This window comes from Sciurus vulgaris (assembly GCF_902686455.1).
Source record: "Sciurus vulgaris genome assembly, chromosome: 2".
NCBI classification, from domain to species: Eukaryota; Metazoa; Chordata; class Mammalia; order Rodentia; family Sciuridae; genus Sciurus; species Sciurus vulgaris.
Window position 1 is genome coordinate 71980904 of NC_136462.1, and position 17524 is coordinate 71998427.

Here is a 17524-nt window from a genome sequence, read left to right on the forward strand (position 1 = left end):
ATGTTTATTATTTTTCTTTAAACTATACATTTGTTCTTTCTATTCTTTTTTAATATGATACTTTTAATTACATGAGCTATTTTCTAAAATTCAATCTATGTCTTATTGCATTCTAGAATCTCAACTTGAAATATCAAAGTTGGCCATGAGCTAATTCCAGAGGAACTACTCAGTGTCTTCCCCTCGGCTCAGCTTAGTTACGTACTGTGTTATAGTCTACTTGACCTATTTTGTTTGTTTTTTTAGCATATTTATCAACTGTGCTAAGCTAGAATGTAAAATTCCAGTAGGCTGACCATGAATCTTCAGATACTTTGTTTCAAATATGCTGGAGGATGCTGTTTTTGTTTGATTTAATAATGCTGAATGTTGAGATAATCCAGAGAATGTTACTGTAAATGTCGGAGGGAGCCAGAAAATGTTGAAGGGCAGATGTAATCTTTAAGTTCTTTAAGTGCTAAGAACAATAGCTTTGAAAATTATATGAAAGCTCTACTGAATGTAATAATCCTACAGGAAAGTCACCTTTGGAACGTTTTGCTCAGAATCTCTTGTGCTAATGTTATGTTTATAACACACTTAAAATACAGGTTAAACTTGCCATATGGCACATGTTTAATCTCTTCTCTGCTTATCATCAAATTTTTCTCTACCTTAAATTTCCATTTTTAGGCTTCTTTTATCAGCTTCTTCAAATACATGTGGCACAAGGCTTGGTTTCTGAGTTTTACACTTTTTTCCTTATTGCTTTAATCTAAGACAATTATAAAACATCCAGGAAAGGTATTGCTTTCTCTCCAGCCATGTGGCCATCTGATTGACAAGAAGCTTTTTACAGGTGGCAGAAATTTTAATCTAAAGCTGGAAATTGTCCATTTTTAATTTTTATTTTCATCCTTACCTATTATCATTTCAAATAATATTTTCTGATTTAAGATGATTAACATATTAAATATATGCAAATTATGTCATAACTGAAATGTTCATAGTTTACTAATTTAAATCTGCATATTTATGTGAAAATCTATTATTTTCATCAGACATACAATTAAGTTCAGTTAAATATTGAACTTGTAATAAAATTTACTCCCACCATTTGGATTGTAAGAATTTATTGAAATGTCCTCTTTATTTTCTAATACACACATTTTTTGATAGAAATTGAAATTTAAAATGTATGAAGTTTCCAACTCTTCCCCTGAGCCCCCCCCCCACAATAAAAAGAGCATTGTGTCAGCAATTTTAGGTGAAATTTCTGTGAAACACTGAAGCAGAATCTGTTCTACAACACATAAAATTAGGAACTCTTGTCCAATAAATTACCCAAACCTAACAGAATTTTAGTACCAAAGTCTGAAGAAAGATAGTCTAAGAAAACCATAGATCATATCCTGTATTGGAATGCCTAATGTTTTTGAGCAGTAAGTGTTCACTAGGTGCAATGATAAGCCTTTTACTGAGATGTAGTGATGCTAGTAATTTTCCCTGAATCACCACCAAGTTAGTATTAAAATTGTACATATAAATATCTTAATTCAGAACTGACATGAGGTTAATGCTTTATTATTTTTGCTCTATGAATGTAAATTTCTAAATAAAATTTTTGGAAAAAATAGGATCCATAGTCTTGCAAAGGAATTATACAAAATAACCTAGTAAGTTATTCTAAGAAAAAAATTTTGTATGATTAATATTAATTTCCATAATGTCATGAATTTTGTGATCATTCATAAATTCAACATTTATTTCAAACAAATGTTAAAAATTAGAAATAAAGTACCCTTTTTTGGTTTTGTTTTTAAATTTTTATTAGTGTGTCACAGTTATACATAATATTGGGGGTCATTTTGATATAACCATACAAATGTGGAATATAATTTTTTCTAGTTCAGTCCCCAGTACTTTCCCTTTCCTTCCTCTCTTACCTCCCCTCTTCCCTTTCCTCTACTCTACTGATCTTTCTTCTATCTATTCATAGTTATTTTTAATTAGTGCAATATATATATATATATATATAGTGTGTGTATATAGATATATACACACACATAAGAATTTTTTTTAAGGGAAGAATAGAGGTACTTTGGATTAGACAGAGGGAAATGAAGGGAGGGTAGTGGATAGGAAGATAGGAAGGCTAATAGAATGAATCAGACCTTATGACCCTGTGTGCATATGTGATCACATGACCAGTGTAGTCTTACATCATGTACAACCAGAAGAATGAGAAATTATACTCCATTTATGTATAATATGTCAAAATGCATTCTACTGTCATGTATAACTAATAAGAACAAATGAAAATTAATGGAGGAAAAACATTTTTTAAAGTACCCTTTTAAAAATAAATGAGAATTAGCTAACTGAACAATAGCATCATGTTTAATTAGACTATATAAGGCACAAAGTTAAGAAAGAAAATGAGCTGCCTGTATTATTGCTGTAGTTAATATTATTCAGGATATTCTTGGAAAATGCAAGGTTACCACAAAAAATGAAATACAAATACTGGAAAAGAATAAGCAAAAATATACTTAATATGTGTTTGAAATATTACTTGGAATATGCACATGTAGATTTGGATTCAGGTTGATCTAAGTTATTCTCTAGAACCAACCTATTTTTCATTGGTAACCAAATTTGTCCACATTCAAAGCCTGTTTCATAATCTATAAAATCAGGATAATCATGCTTATTTTGTGAGTTTCGAGGGTTAAATACAATACATATTATTTTCTATTTTGCCCAGAACCTGCCTAAAAGTAAGTGTTCAATATGTGTTAGCTTATATTTGTAAGTGTAATAGTAATAAACAGTAGTAAAAATGAATCTTGAAGTCCATATAGCTCTGTCGCCATGCTCAGAAGCCACCAAGGGACTCCATGCCCCTTGAGGCTGCATGGCTGCTGCTGTGGAGTCTCCTGTGTTACCAGGGCCAGCCTCAAATGTGTGATCCTCCTGTCTCAGCCTCCCAAGTCGCTGGGATGACAGGAGATGAGGAAAAAAGTGTAACTTCCTCAACATCATACTGTCGTCAACTTTGACTACCTTGACAACTGGGTGAATATGTGTGTGAATGATTTTAAGTCAATTTCTAGACTGAATTGTCAGATTTTCACAGATGAATATAAACTGCTATGAACAGAGGAAAAACAAATGAATCTTGAACTTAGTAAATGAGTGTAGAAAAATCAGTATCTGCTACACCTGCACCAGGGTTCACTTTTCTTTGCTAAATGCTCTCTCTTGAGCAGCACTATCCATTCCAACTTTCTGCAAACATGAAATTTGTTCTGTGTGATCCAATGTGATAACCATTTGTCACATGTGGCAATTGAGACTTAACTTGTAGATAGTGTGACTGAGGGACTGAATTTTTAATTTTAAAAAATCTAATAAATTTAAATTGTAAGAAACCAGATGTGACTAGTGGACACCATATTAGAAATTAAACTCCAGAGGACTTCATACTTTGCATGGCTTTTTTAGTGTTAGCTGGTGGTTCCCAAATTAACTCTCCAGCTCATACCCCACTTTAAATCTAAATTTCACTTTGTATTCTATGTGTTTATTTGCCTGCAACTAATCTACTCTTATGAATATCTTGGTTTTCTCAGTTGTATCCTACACTTTGCAGGATCAACCCTGAACTCCTGAATTGGCCCGTGATGATTTAGGCAAAGAAAAATTGACTGTGAAAGATACTGTTTGCTTTCCATATTTATTTTTTCCACCTTCCTTATTGATACAATCCCCTGGCTTTTCCTATCATGCTGCCTAGAACTAAGGAGGACTCAGAGTGATGAGCTGAAGACACCTGGGTTCCCACACTAGCAACAAGCATCATGGAGCTACCTACCTCTTCATGAGAGAGTGTAACATATTTTTCTTGTCTATAACACTGTAATTTTGTTTTTTTAAAAAATAAAGATATGAACCTAAACATACCCCAAGACCAATATAAGAAAATTATGAAAACATCAAGGATGTTTAAAATGTTGAATAAGTAGATGGTCATACCAAATAGCAATCATCATCATAGTTATGTTTGGTTAATATTTTCCATATAGACTAAGTGCTAAATAAACTTTTCTTTGTCCTGGCAATAATAATATTTATTGAATGAATAAATGTTCCTTTGAGAGACATAGAGAAATTCATTCATTCAATAAATATCTATTGAGTACATGAAATACCAGGTAATGGACTCTATTCAGAAGAATAAAAACAAAAACTTTTAATAAACAGACAAACAAAAATAGGGAATTAAAATTCAGTACCTGGGTGTAGTTCTTCTCACTGATGATTTGCTTGCTAATGTATACTAGAGGGTTAGCTGGGAAAAACTTTCACTTTATAAATAGTACTTTAAAAATTATTCTCTATGAAAGATAAGCAAAGCTTGAAGTCACACTATTGCTATCCTGTAATATTTTTACATAACTTTAAAACAAATGAACTCCAGTGGATATGGATAAAATAAACTAGTTAAAACAAGTTTATTGTAAATACTGTAATGTGTTATCAGTAAATAAAATGAAGGTAGAAAAATGTAAGAAAGTTTCCTAAGTATTAGCAAATGTTTATTATGACAAAGTTTTTATATACCAGTTTATTATAAATCTACCCATGCATATTTGAAAATGTGCACTATATTTTACCATAGTAGACTATTACAGTATGATACTAAGCCTATACAGCGCTTTAGTTTTTTTCTCATTTAAGTGGTGGTGACTATTCTTTAATAATTATACCCATTTCAAATATAAGAAAAATGAGGTAGATCTTGCAGTTTATAAGCAGTAGGTAAAAACAGCAAGGATGCCATGTTATCTGATTCTAAAGATCATACAATACTATCTAGTGTTTAAGAAAGGAAATTGTTTTCAACAGTAAAGTTCCAGGTTATGAACACCCTGTAGCCATAACAAAATTCAGCTTTATGCAAATTATATTTCAGTAAACCTTACTAGAAAGTATAAACTCAGATTTTTAATTAGTGAAGCTGCTACTCTAATGAACCAGAATAGAGTGCTTGAATCAGTCAACTTTGCTCTTCATATGGATTGCAGGGAGTCTCTCAGTACCATCTCCTCTTCACTGTGTCCCTTAGATGCAGCAGGTGCCCGGGAAATAGGCATGGAACTGGACAGCAATTATTGAACTGTGGTTTCTTCAGAAGTGGGAATGCCCAGCAGATTTCACAGCTTTAAAGAATTTTATTGTGCATGAATCAAAACTAAATATCTGGTTTTATAAAAAGTACAGTGAGGTTTTAAGGAACTTGAAGCAAAGCATATAGAACCTCAATTTGGCATCTCTACATGCAAATGTATTTGACAACAAATGTATTTGTCCCAAGAAGCCCTGCTGCCCGCCAGAATATTTCTGTGTAATACTGTACCTAGTCTTTGTCTATTAGCCTCTTGTAAGAAATCTAAAGGGTAATTTGTATGCTGGTGTTCCTCATGTAAATTAGATCATTATCCTTTTAAAGGTATAAAGTCTCCTGTACACGATGGAGCTTTCTAAGAAACAGACTTGACCTTTCTTTCCCTCTATTCAGAGTGCCTGCAGAGCTTGCACTCATTAGCTAGAATTTGACTCCATGACATTTTTACTTAATTTTCTTTTTCCTCTATGTTGGACACATGGGGCAACCATTTACGTTCTTTCTTGACCTGAGATGCTCTTTAATCTCTTTCCAGCTGTGGCATTTGTCATTCAGTCACATCAGGATATGGTGACCCTTCTTTCCCCACTGCAATTCCTAACTGTTAATTGATTCATTTTAAAGAAGGAACTAGACACAGCTCTATAGACTGAGCTCCATTTAATTAGTGTTAACCAGAACAGTGGATAGAAAAGCAATTTCCTCTGGAGTGGAAAGATACACTTTATGAGTTACTAAGGGGAACAAATAATAGTTTTTAAAACCCTTAGTTTTTAAATGTCCTGGATTAGTAATAGACTTAAAAGCAGTATTCCCCTTTGTTAATACCGATGATCATGATGATAATTATTATAAATAATATTAATAATAACTGGGATTAAAACATAGGTCTTTCTGACTTCAGGGTCCATACTATTAAACATTCTGCTAAGAACTTTTGATGTTAGTTCCACCAATAGATCCAATTTTGTGTTCTCTTTCATGTTCTAATAGGGTGGGTTTCGCTAGGCAAGCTTTTCCAGGGGGGTGACGGAGGTTCAGAAAGGTGAAGTCACATATGCATGATCACCCATTTGCTATGACCGGGATTAGAGCTCAGGTCTGCTCTGGCACTGTGTCTATGCTTTTCATCTTTATCTTCACCATACTGCTTTTAGAGTCAAATGTACTGGTGAGCCCATCACTGGAAAGCATCCCTAGAAACCTTTTAAAATGTGATCTGAACTATGATTCAGATGGACTTTACTTTTGAACTTGAAACTGTATTTTCAGATTCTTAGATTTCAATGACAAGTGGAAACTTATAAATGAGCTAAGCAACATGAGTTTTAAAGGCATGGTTTACTTTATTCTACCATGAGCATTAATTGTTCACTTTAATATGTTGTGGTCTGCATTCTCCAACCATCTGTTCTGTAAGGGATGAACAGATAAGAGAGGGGTGGCACTACACTGATGCACCTTATGATAGAAGTATGGCCAGGGAGCTGTAGAACAGAGAAGAGCGTAGTTTACCTGGAACAGGTGTGGGCATTTCCCAGGGGGCTTTCCAGAGCTTGTGAGCTGAGCTGAGGTGTAGGATATGTACACTGAGGGAATGTTTTTGGCCATTCTCTCAGTATGGAGATAGAAGGCATAAACAAATTCAATTTTATATCTCTCTTCCTTTAATTATGTAAAGTTCTGTACTGTAGCTATTTTAAAATAAACTTATTTATTTTCATTGGCAAATAATAATTATCCGTACTTTGTAGCCCATTTGCCCTAGAAACCTTGTCCTAGAGTAGTCACAGAGTTCAGTTTCCTGAGAAAGAAAGAAAGGATTCCTTCATGTGTTAAGTATAGCTCTCTGGATACATAAGTGGATCCTAAACTACTTCTCAAACAGGGCTTTAGAACTGTGATCAAGCACTCCTACTATCCTGCCACTTGCCTCTGATTTAAGAAACAAAGGAAGGAAGGAAGGAAGAGAGATAAAAGGAGAAAAAAAGGAAGAGAGAAAAGGAATTATTTTCTACCTGAACAAGAATATTAACTTTTTAAAATTTCCTAAAGGAACCCAGGACTTGTCACCTGCATGCTTAGTGTCTGACATTGCATAGGGATCACTCCTTGAATGCTAGTAGTTATTATGTTCTATATACCTGAAAGCATTAAATATAATTAGCTTTCTGTGACTGGAATACATAATTATTGTAAATATACCTGCTGTAAATATGCTAAGTAAAAGAGGCTATTATATGATTCTTGGGCAATTCAACTTGTAGTTCCTGCTACATATCTTTCTCATTTGCTTTCTTTTATCACGTTGCAAATATATGAACTTCTACTATTTTCTAAGTAGTTTTCCCTTCAGAAACTTGATACATGTTCACTTTTTCCTTCTACTTCTAACATTGTGTGATTATTTAATTTTTTTTATTATTTAGTAATTAGTATAGGATAGGAAATACATTTCTACAGTGTATTTTCCTCCAAGGTGCTAATTATTACTAATTGTTAATTATTGTTTTAGATGATATTTCCCTCCGGCACTGATTTATTGTATATTCCATTGTATTTTAAATTCATGTGTAGGATAGATTTCTGGGTTACCAATTCTGTCCTCCTAGTGATCTCTTTCTCTCTCTTGTATTAACAGCCACCACTTATTTTTAAATATCATAATTTTATAGAATATTTTGATATCAAGTAGAGCTAGACCTCTTCATTACTCTCCTATTAAACTTTTCCATTCTTACTAAAGTACTTTTTAATTCGTATAGAAGGACTTTAGAATAATTTCATTAAGCCCAACAAGACTGTGTTTCAATATTGATATAGATATTCTCTTAAGACTAAAAGTAAACTTTTGAGCCCTCATGTGCTATTTATTTGGGTATATTGAAAATAATTCACTTAAAGCCCTTAAGTCTTAGATAATCTGTTCATTCATTCCATGCCATTTTCTTTTTAAGCATTTCTTTTTTTGTTTAATTTAAAATGGTCTGTCTACCTTGTGAGAAAAGATAGAAAAAAAACTACAATTGAATAGTTGGGCTTTTTCTGTCTCTGTTTGCATCAAGCTTTTATTCTCCTTGGGTCAGGCCTCTATCCTCACTTTTTGTCAGCTGGAAGGCCTTTTGTTCTGTTGTAGCTTTCTCGGGACCTCCACTTTTCCCTTCTTCCTTCTTGGAGCCTTCCACCAGTGGGTCTCTGGCCAGGGCCATTTCTATGCATTCTGCCTGACTCTGTGCTGCTCCTTCTGTGATGGGTATGCTCCCTTTCACAGGATAAACCTGCAGAGAGTTCCTGGGGCACTTATATCTGTGTATCTGATTACCAGTCTTCTTTTTCCTTATTAGGATCATTTTTTTACTGTGTAATAGTCTGGCTTGTGAGACCTTTTTACTCCTCTGTCTGTCTGTCTATCTATTTATCTGTCTGTCTATCTATCTATCTATCTATCTATCTATCTATCTATCTATCTATCTATCTATGTCTCTCACCACAAACTTATAATTTCCCAGAAATTTCTGAGTTGCCTGATCAATAGGCAGATCAGAGATCTGCCTTGGGAGACTCCCAAGTTACCACCAATGCACTTCACTAATATTTTTACGGTCAGATATTAAGTCAAAACTGGAGATTGTATTCATCGTTTTTTCAGCCATCTGAAAGGTACTGTTGCAAGTATTTCAGCAAGGATTCTTTGAATGTTCTTGTTGTTGGAAAGTTGTGAGGTCTTCCCAACTCTCAATGTTTCCAGATATAACAAAAATTGGAAATATAAGTTAATTTGAACAGTGGTTACCTGAAGGGAGAATCTGATACCAGGGTGACTTAGAGAGACTGGGACCAGTGCAGGAAAATAAGACCAGCCTCAGGGTATAGGAGTGTGTATTCAGTAGTGAGGATGACATGTAGATATGTGCAGGCTTAATCCTACAAGCATGTCACACACCTTGGCCCTGATCGCATGGAGTTGCCATCTTGTATAAGGCACTCTTGCTTATTCTCCTGATGGTGCACCCAAGATGAAGTATCAAGAAGCCAGAAAAATTATAAAGAAACATGTAAACAATCCTATAAATTATCCATAACAAAATAAAATCAGACTATGTTAAGATGCTTTCTCTTTATCCCTTTGTCCACTTTCAAAACACTTTTTACACTTTGAGATTCTGTAGAGTAAGTACCCACCTCGGTCAAGTGTTCCCTGACTGACCCACACATACTCTGCAACCTTTCTGCTGCTGTTTCCATCTCTGCATTTTCTATTATTACAGATGGAAATGTCGTTTTCATTTTCTCTTTGAACTCTCAATAACATACAACCATTAGTCACTATTCTATTCCCAACGTATGCTACAATATCTAGTATATCGATATAAAGTAAACATGCTATAAATCAATATATGCTTGAAGTTATTAGGACTCTTTGGCCTACGTGAGTTGACTTAGAAAGATAAGAAAATGCCTTAGAGTTAGAGGCTTACTTTTAGAACTATGAGTGTAGGTGGAAGTTATAGAAGAATATTAGGAGCTCAATATAAATAACTTCCTAATAATTTGGGATATTCATGAATGCAATAAACTGATTATGAATAGTCATTTCACCAGTGATAACTCTTCTGCAACAGCGAATGATTTGTGTGGGTCTGTGTGGGTCTGTGTTGTGTGAATGTGGATATAACATTGGAGGCTAAAGTAGATAGGGGTTTTATTCATGGAATATCTTAAAACAATGGATATGTGTATTTGTGTGGGAGTACTGGTGTCTGGAAGTTACTTTCAATATTCTAAATTGTATGGGAGAAAACCAAATACTTCCACAACAAAGCTTCAGAGCTTTGAAAACCTTCAAAATGTTTTACTTTGGGCCAGATTTACCAATTCAAGGTGGTAACATTGGTTATGCTGTAGACACAAGGTGTCAACTGGGTGTAACTCTGTATTAACTTTCATTCTTGTAAAAATTTTAAAAATTATTCTTAATTCCCACTTGGTTAGAGGAGAGGGATTAAAATGCAGAATCTAGTAGGATGCATATTTTAAAAGTTTATCATAAACTAAAATAATTTCTTTCCATACCATATTTTATGGGATCACTCATTTCTTCCAGCATTTTTAACATCCCTGATATAAGGACACATGGGACAATAGGCAATGTGTAATACTTAACTGCAATGTTTGTAAGGGTCTTTCCAAGACATTCACAACATAAAGGCATACCTTGTACTCTATAATGTTTTAATGGCAAAATAAATACAATCAGTTGAGTCCTAGTAGTTGAGCAGAGCATGTGACTCTGATGTCAGGGCTGGCAGAGTCCGGATCCTGTTTTACCTAGTGTGATAACAATTTCTGAGTCTCAGTTTTCTCTTCTGTTAAACTGGAATAATAATCTCTACTTCCTAGATTGCTTGTGGAAACTTGAATGAGGTGATACTTACAGTAGCATCTTTCTCTTACATCAGTCTGCACTTGTCATGGCCATGAAGAGTTAATGTTTCTCTCAAAGTGCCAAAATTGCCAGTATGAAGAAGTTTAAGTTGCTGAGAATCTTGGAAGATCTGGCATTATTTTATTTTATTATGCAAATAATTTTGACCTCCTGAGAATATTTATTTTGCTTGGGAAGCCTCATTTCTTCAGTACTGCTAACAAGTTTACTCCATTTTGTGCAACAATTTATAATGTACCTTAAAAGAACTACTGATTATATTAGGGTTTTGGACTCAATTACCTGTTTCAAATGCTCAATGACTAAGGAAAGCATGTCATTTTCTCCTCTCCTGCACACTGGAGTATAACAATAGACTGTGAATAGAGCAAATCAAAGAGACACAAATACCAGTATAAGGGGCCCATTGTGTTTATTTTGTTGCCCTGTCATATGGTTTTAATTTAGGTTGGCTGATTGATTATGACAGGCTGACAGATAGCACATTGTTCCCTTCTTGGAATCTCTAAGACACTTTAATATTCCTATTCTTATCTGTCCATTTTGATTCTAGAACTTAAATGAAATGGAATTACAGCATTCACTTTGTTTTCCTGTGCTAAGTGATTATCTCTGAAGTGCAATTTTGTGATTAGGCAAGACGGCATGCATATACTCAGCTAATGCTGATTTCCCCCAGGGTGCAGAACAGGTAAATTCATAATGAATGGATGTTGTGCTTTGATTTCAAATGGATGTAAAACCTCACCACACTTGGTAGTTTTATTTAAAAAATGTATTTAATTATTCTAAAATTAACAGGAGAATATTAAAATTGAACTTTAGAAACATGGCATTTAAACATAAGTCAAGGGTGCTAACTGCTTATGAATGTTAATCCCCTTTACAAAAAGAAAAAAACAAATTTACCTGACAGAAACTGGAGGGGGGGTGTCATTGAAAATCTGTAGTTAATTATTTATATTTTTCCTGATTAATTCCAAATATGTTGGAATGCAGCATGGTATTTGTATTGTCACATTCTAGTGTTCCTTATTTTGAAAACTACAATAATTATTCAACTAATTACTGTCATAGTATTGTCATAGTTGTTTGGTCCTGAGGAGTGATTTTGAGGGTGAGGGGAGAAGCTAGGATTTAATGGTTAGCACAAAGTATTTAACTATTTTCCTTGATATTTTAGGAAGAAATGTTGTATATATGTATGAAGGACCAATTTTAAAGAGAATTTAGCATTCTGCAAAATCACACAAATTTTGATGACACTACCCAAGTAGATAATTGATGGAACCACACCTGGTTCACTAATTTTCTTAGAATAAGCATTATTTATAATACTATTAATCTAGACATTTATTCCCAAACATATTCAATTGAGGAGGAAGAGAAAGAAAAGACTACAATAGTCTTTTCCCCAAAATTCTACTGGAATAAAATTATAAATCAAGTGCACATGGTTCTGTTATAACTGTGGAAGTTTTGGCTTTCGGGGACTAGAGAAGTAATGGTCAGCCCACATCTTCTCCTTTTAGGCATGAGAAGCTGAGGCCCATGATGATGAAGTGCAGTGTCACTTGGGTAGTGGTGACATTCCATCCAGCTCTTCCATTGCCAGTGTGACACTCCACAACACACTGGGCAGCCCCAGCATCAGGCTTCTGCATGCAAATTGGTCCAGAAATTGCTCCACACCTATCCCTAGAACTATGAGAGGAAAGGCTGGTCTTTCACCTTCAATTCTTTATACCTTTCTATTTGAGCAACCGCGGAAAACATGAACTACTTCTATAATATGATAAATATATTATATGGAAAAATATAAATGAAATAAGTGAGTTTCAGTGTTTTATTTAAGTACCATAGGGAATAAGGAGCAATACAAAATAATAAAAAGTGCCTAAAGCATGAATGTAGGTTACTGAGTGTATTTCTCAGAGTGGCCCACAGTTCATCAGTATGTATATTAAATCCCTCTGTTTGGCATGTGACTGAAGAGGCTGTTTGGTTTCTTATAGGTAGGTCATGATTTTAATGTTTGTCTTTACTGTTCAAGAATTCAAACAACTCTATCCCTCCCTTTTGGGAGGCTGCTCAGATTTCTTATTCTCCTGATCGTCCCTGTCCTCCAATTACCCTCTTCATGGTCCTACTCAAATATATTATTTTCAGATCCATCTGAATTCAGTTCATCAACCTTTTCTTATTCATACTTCTGAACACTTTTCTAGTCATTTGGGAAGAGAAAAACCAAAATGTTTTCGACTATCAGGTCTTTATAAGTCAAGTTGACTCATCCTTTCATTTATGCTTTCTCCTAGCATTTTAACTAGTTTCAAAGTAGCCTGAAAATTTGTCACACAGCAAGAGGGTAAAAGAGAAGGTTGCTATGCCACCACCTGTAAAACTATGGCTGGGAAGAATCAAGTTGATTCTTAACTTCTTAACTTCTCTACCTTGTTATAGTGTATTCTTATGACCTTGCATAATTATTATTCGCAGACCCACTCAATTTCTTTTTCAATGTTACTGTTTCTACAGCTTCTGCCACCTTCGAAGACTTCCAGATCCGTCCCCATGCTCTCTTTGTTCATTCATACAGAGCTCCAGCCTTCTGTGATCACTGTGGAGAAATGCTGTGGGGGCTGGTGCGTCAAGGCCTTAAATGTGAAGGTAATTTGTTTTCTTCCCCCACCAAGTTGAATGCATGCTAGAGCTGTCTGCTTATGCTGTGTCTTCTGTCCCTTGGAAGTGTTCTCCAAACGTTTGGGGGAGGGTGAATGAAGTCTCTTTAGTTCATTTTTTAAAAGGTCCTGTCTTTAACATACTTGCCCTAATCTAGGAACATCTTTTCTCCTCTATTGTGTGGAAATATTTCTCCCCTGTATTTTATTGGATATTTTAGCAACAGACTAAAAATAAAATTTGCATGTTAAGTAAGCCACAAATTGGAATAGCAGACATTGAAATGAGCAGAGGTTCAGAAGTTTATAAACAGTGCAAGGTCACCCAGCTATTGAATTGGGTAGACTGGAAATTAAACTTGGGTTCTTATACCAGTACCCAGTTTTATCATACCTGTGGAAAGAACTCCTTGAACTGCACAGTTTAGAGTACCTGGACACCATCATACAATCTTGATATCTTACCCACTCATCCTCTGTTTCCTGTAGATTGGGGAGAATAGAGCTTTTTGAACTTTGGTCAATATGACCTAGCCTTTGAGATTCAACATAAAAATAAATGCACCACAACTGTTTAAATTCTGTCTGTAAAGGGGGCAGTTAAGACAGTGATCTAGAAAAACTCTATTCAGTGTGTTTTGTGAAAAATTGTCTCTCTATTTTATGATATGTGGAACAAATTCTTTGAGTTGTGGATGCCAGCTGCATGGGGAATATGAATAGAAGAAATATTAAAAGGAAAATGATACTTCCCTTAGTGGGAAAATGTGCTTCCAGTTATCAAACACCTACCATGTGGAAACCAGCAAGGGAAGCATTTTATATATTTTCTTAATAATTCTACAAGGCAGTTATTATTTTCTCCATTTCACAGATAGTGAAATTGAGGTGAAGTAATTTGTTCAAGGTCAGGTAAAAAAAAGCAAGTTATAGAACCAGAATGCAAATCATTATAGTCCCAAAGTTATAATATACTGTGATTAATTTTCATTCTGTGTGTCCACTTGTATTTGAACTTGTGGCCACTAAAAGTGGCTGAGATAATCAGCTCACAATATTGTTGCTGGATTCCTCAATGTCCAAATTCATTATACTGCAGAACATTTTAAAAAGTGATAAACAGGATAGTTGCTGATGTTGTCCAATAAAATCAAAATTCATAGTCCATTCACAAATTGGGGGGAATCAGAAAGCTCAAAATAAAATTTGAATTTCTAAATAGCATCAAGAAAAACAGAAGCAGTGTTATTTTGATAAATTCTAATTTACAACTAATGGAATAGCTTTTAATTTATAGTTTAACAAAAGCTATTTTTATTTTTCCTTTCCAGGATGTGGTCTGAATTACCATAAGAGATGTGCATTTAAAATTCCCAACAATTGCAGTGGTGTGAGGCGAAGAAGGCTCTCAAATGTTTCTCTCACTGGGCTCAGCACCATCCGCACATCCTCTGCTGAGCTCTCCACCAGTGCCCCTGATGAACCCCTTCTGGTATGTCCTCCTGTTTATTCATTTCCCCATTTACATGAGAAATCTGTGGGACATTGTGATAACAGTGTCAATCCAAGACAGTGTGCCGGGAGGGAGGACACAGCCAGGGTGTTAATGACTGTGTTTCTTCAGGGTCTGTGCTGTAGATTGGTCAATGCTTCATGAAATATCCAACAGCTTGGAGTTTGCTTTTATCTGAACTTAGTGAAATTATAAAATATGTGAGGTTTCATCATGGTCATAGTGCCAGAGTAGCATGAATTAATGTGTTAATGTTGCAAAACATACTTTGTCAAAATTTGGAAACCAGCGATGAAAGATGTTCTTCTCTGTAGATTATTCACTTATGACACAGATGAATGTTTATTTTGGGAGAAAATTTGAAATTTGTTCTTATGAAAATATAAAAGTCTTATTGCTTGGCACTACTAGTATACATGTGAATGTATTCACATACACCGATTGACAAATTCTGTGAGAAAAATAGCACTTAATACTTTGCATATTTCCATTGGCTCTAAATGATCTTAGGGATATAGCTTAAGTATGCTTCTTTAAGAAAGTTAAATTTTAAGAAAGCTGGATTTGCCAGACATTCAAAAAAAACTAAAAATTTTGATTATTACATTGATTATTTAAAATAAAAAACATTATTCTGAAATGAGATAATGGTTTGAGGCTTTAAATTTCCCCAATTTACTTCCCCCATCCTCCAATGTCTATTATAAGAACTTGTTGAAATCTAGCTACTGTAAAAATTGGAGAGAAACAATTTAAAAATTACATTTAGAGTGTATCTCTCTTGAAGTTGAGAGAGGCAATATATTTGAAGACATCTATAAGAAATTATGTGAATCACCTTATTGTGTGGAAAATATTTTATCATGATCCTTGTCACTTAGACTTTATTAGTACAAAGTAGACATTTTGAAATGCATGCTCATTTTTTGTCTAGAAAAAACTTCATACCCCTAGGCTTTGTTGGTGGAAGTCTCTCACACTTTTGTAACTTCTTTAAGTGAACCTATTGGGGAAAAAATGGGTACCAAGTCCCACCAATAGTCAGAAGAATATATTTTTGTAATTATTCAGAATAGATGCATCTGGTTATATATTATTCTATAAATTTTTATTAATTGGAAGAAATCATATTGTTTTGAAATAATTGTATCAAAATTTATTTTTTTTTAAATAGCTATTTTACTTTCCCAGTTCAGAAATTCTTTGAGTTTGAATTTTGTGAGTGGTGATTTTACAAATTACAGCAGTTAATCTTGCTTTTAAGTTTAATCACTGAGAGTCATAATGTTTTTAAGATACACATTTTAAAACAAGTTAATAAAACAAAATTGAAAATTAATCATGTTTTGTTTTCAGTTTTACCAAGAAAATATTTTTTAAAAATTAACACCTTACAAGAAATCTAAAGCTCTAGTCATTCAATATCAGAATAGATTAAAAATCTGGATAATAATGCTAAGTATCATTTCTTTTACCCAGTCTCAGTCATTTAATGTATATACCTGTACTTCCATGTATATACACATTTATATATACACACATGCTTGTGCATATATATATATATATACTTCAAACATCGTATGTCTATAATTCAGATTTTTAAAATATAGATCAACTAATATAATCAAATATGTTTAAATATAAATATATAATCTATATGTAAATGTAATTTAGGTTATGTAACTATCATCTTTAACACAAATTTTTGTATCTTTAAATCAAATTATCTAATTGCTTTATTTAACCAAATTAAATAATTATTTAATTATTTGAATTACTTGATTACACGCTGTATTTTACATAAAATGTTGAAATTCATTAGTGTTTCATTGATGAATGAAAATTTTGTGAAGTAGAATGCTTAAAAATGTATTTTTGAAAATCAGATTTTAAACATTTTTCTCAAAAAATGCTTGTAAATTGTGATCAAATTAGTCTTTTTTATGATATGAGGAACAATTGGGTCTAAGATACATTGAAAAATATTGGTATCCTAAGCTTTCATATCCTTATATAAAATATCCTTAAAATATCTTCAGGTAAACTTTAAATGAGAAATGCTTTTGGAAATATTTGTGATACTATTTGACATATTGACTGTTAAATTAATATTTTACATTCATCAAAGCTCTTTGGGCCCTATGGAGTGTATGAGTGTCTTTTTTTTATCCTATTTCCAAGAAAGTAGGAAACATTTAATGGGATACCTATTTTCCTGTTACCTTTGTTCCTGTTATGTCTTGGGCACTTTCTGTAGGAAAAAACCACCCTGCTATTATCCAGGCATGCTTGGAATGCAATGAATATATCCCATTTTCAGCCCTAATCAAGACATAAGTGACCATTAACTATAGTCTAAAAGTTGTAGTGTATGACTTGGAAGAGTTGGTATTATGGCAATATTAGTAAAATATTTGACTCTGTATATACTAAAGAATATTTTTCCTTTCTAAAAAAGATGACAACCTGTTTGAAGGTAGTATTTCTCATTAATTGCCACTAGACCATGAATTTTGTAAGACTGATAAATGTGTGAATTCTCTCTCAAGTATAAGAAAATGAAATTTTCTCTGACATAATTGCCTATATTGACTATAAAATCTGTTTTACATATAGAGTAAGACATTGCTATTTTATTAATTTATCCAATTTTGGCACATAAATTGAATCCCAGATTTCCATAATTTTAAGATAGAAAAAAATATAGCATAGAT

The 17524-nt window shown here is 33.6% G+C and overlaps 1 protein-coding gene across 2 annotated transcripts in view; it reads left to right on the forward strand.

The window, feature by feature from the left end:
* The window catches only part of PRKD1 (protein kinase D1), a 319507-nt gene that overhangs the window by 218782 nt on the left and 83201 nt on the right, over positions 1–17524 (forward strand). For both annotated transcript variants that reach the window (XM_079127215.1, XM_079127216.1), the window contains exons 3-4: positions 13155–13286; positions 14629–14789. In XM_079127215.1, the coding sequence (XP_078983341.1) occupies positions 13155–13286; positions 14629–14789 (293 nt within the window). The remainder of the gene's footprint in view (positions 1–13154; positions 13287–14628; positions 14790–17524) is intronic.